Below are 2,008 nucleotides of genomic sequence, written 5' to 3'. Positions count from 1 at the left end.
GAAACGTGCCGACGGTTATACCTTGTCGGACGAGTTTAGTCTGACAGGCTTAGTCTTGCCACCATTGTGGATGACAAGCACAAAAGCTAGACGAGACGAAAGTGCTACTGTCTTTGCTATCTGATGGATCTTCCCCTTTTCCTTAAGGCATTATCTTTAATATTTGCCAATCGTCTTATCAAGTCTCTAATCAGATGACATGCGATTAAGATGGTGGCACGCGCGAGTTACATTTGGTTGCGGTGGTGTAAGATGGCTTGATGTTCGTCTCCCAATGTCATCATAATGGAAGACCAAGGTCAAGGCTGAAAAGTAAAAACAAATACAACAATAAATGAAAAACGACAAATACTTCTGCATCAAAATGTGTCATAACGGATAAACATTTTCACGAGTTGATAGTGGCTTGATATTTTTAACTTGTCCCCAGGGAAAGATGGGCGGTGCAGAGAAAATGACAGAGGAGCAGATCGCCGAGTTCAAAGAGGCCTTCTCCTTGTTCGATAAGGATGGGAATGGCAGCATCACAACTGGAGAGCTCGGGACTGTCATGAGATCGCTGGGTCAAAATCCAACTGAAGCTGAACTGCGTGTACGTTTTTTCTTAATATGCATGTCATTTTGTTGTTTTACCTGGCAAGATGATATTTCATTCTATCATATGACATCTGTATTATTTGAATAAAGCTGAAAGATAAGCTTAGGTATGTAAAGCACAGACCATGCAAGGAAACGACTATTCATGCCATGTATGTATACGTAGTGACAAATAGTAGCATGGCCGAGAGATTTGTCTTATAGAACAATTCTAGTTTGTCAAGTAGATCATTGCATTTTTCTGTAGACACAGTTTTGCTTGTTTATTGGATATCAAGATCAATGGAGTTAGATATATCAGTCAACTAAGAAAAAAGTGACAAGAAACAAGAGGACGTACACGACAGCGTATGATTCGACATACTATAAGTATTTTCTAGTGGCCGGCCTTTGGTGACAGCTTGAACCATACAAGTGTGAAAACCCTAAGGTTTTTTGCAGGATATGGTAAATGAAATTGACGCGGACGGAAACGGAACCATAGACTTCCCAGAATTCCTCACCATGATGGCTCGAAGCAAGAAGGATGGCGACGAGGAAGGGGAACTGCGGGAGGCGTTTAAAGTGTTCGACAAGGTAGGGGCATGAATAGCTGTGTTTCAGGGACAAATGGTGCTTAAGTTAAGCCTCTGTTTATACATATAGCCTACCATGGCTGCCCAGACTTCTCCATGCCATGGCTGTGAGCAATATCATCTGTGGCTGGTCAACTAGGCTACTGGGATTGTCTAGTAGTCTTCGCCAGTCTACTATCATTATGACGTTTCTTTGAATTTTGACGAATCAAGCTCGAGCTCGGCTAAGTCATAAACTGATTGCAATGCGATCAGAGGAGCTAACCGGAGCTAAATATAGGAAGAAATCTAGGATACTCCCAACCCCAAACCTTTTCCAGATCGAAGCTAACTTTTTTCTACATATTTCATTTTTTTATCCTCTAAATTATAATCTTGTCAATCCTGAGTGTCATATTGATTCTTGTTATGTTTTAAGAAAATTTCGATCTGAAATGCAGGTCCGAGTAAGTATGTTGAGCTCCAAAGCTGTCAAAGTGATATAAAAAGATTTAGAATCTTTGTTTTACTGTTTTGTGCTTTTCTTAACATCTATTCCATTTAAACATTGTATCTACCTGTCTACAGGATGGTAATGGGTTCATCAGTGCTGCGGAGCTGCGTCACGTGATGACCAACCTGGGAGAGAAGCTGACAGATGAAGAGGTTGATGAGATGATCCGAGAGGCTGATGTAGATGGAGATGGGCAGGTTAGGGAAACCTTCGTTATCTATTTATTGGTTTGGCTGTTTAATACACACAGCCAGGGCTGTCCAGCTAGCTATAGCCTGTGGCTATTGCAAATGGTTAGCCCTGCTGACAGAGACAAGACAATACAAATCGAAGTTTACATGGA

The 2,008-nt window shown here is 41.3% G+C and overlaps 1 protein-coding gene across 1 annotated transcript in view; it reads left to right on the top strand.

The window, feature by feature from the left end:
• The window catches only part of LOC118427676 (calmodulin-like protein 1), a 14,399-nt gene that overhangs the window by 316 nt on the left and 12,075 nt on the right, over positions 1-2,008 (top strand). Inside the window, exons 2-4 of the mRNA XM_035837573.1 lie at positions 431-592; positions 1,039-1,173; positions 1,740-1,862. Of these exons, the coding sequence (XP_035693466.1) occupies positions 431-592; positions 1,039-1,173; positions 1,740-1,862 (420 nt within the window). The remainder of the gene's footprint in view (positions 1-430; positions 593-1,038; positions 1,174-1,739; positions 1,863-2,008) is intronic.

This window comes from Branchiostoma floridae, chromosome 12 (genome assembly GCF_000003815.2).
Source record: "Branchiostoma floridae strain S238N-H82 chromosome 12, Bfl_VNyyK, whole genome shotgun sequence".
In the NCBI taxonomy this organism is placed as follows: domain Eukaryota; kingdom Metazoa; phylum Chordata; class Leptocardii; order Amphioxiformes; family Branchiostomatidae; genus Branchiostoma; species Branchiostoma floridae.
Note: the sequence above shows the minus strand (reverse complement) of the source record. Positions and strands in the feature narration are given on the sequence as shown.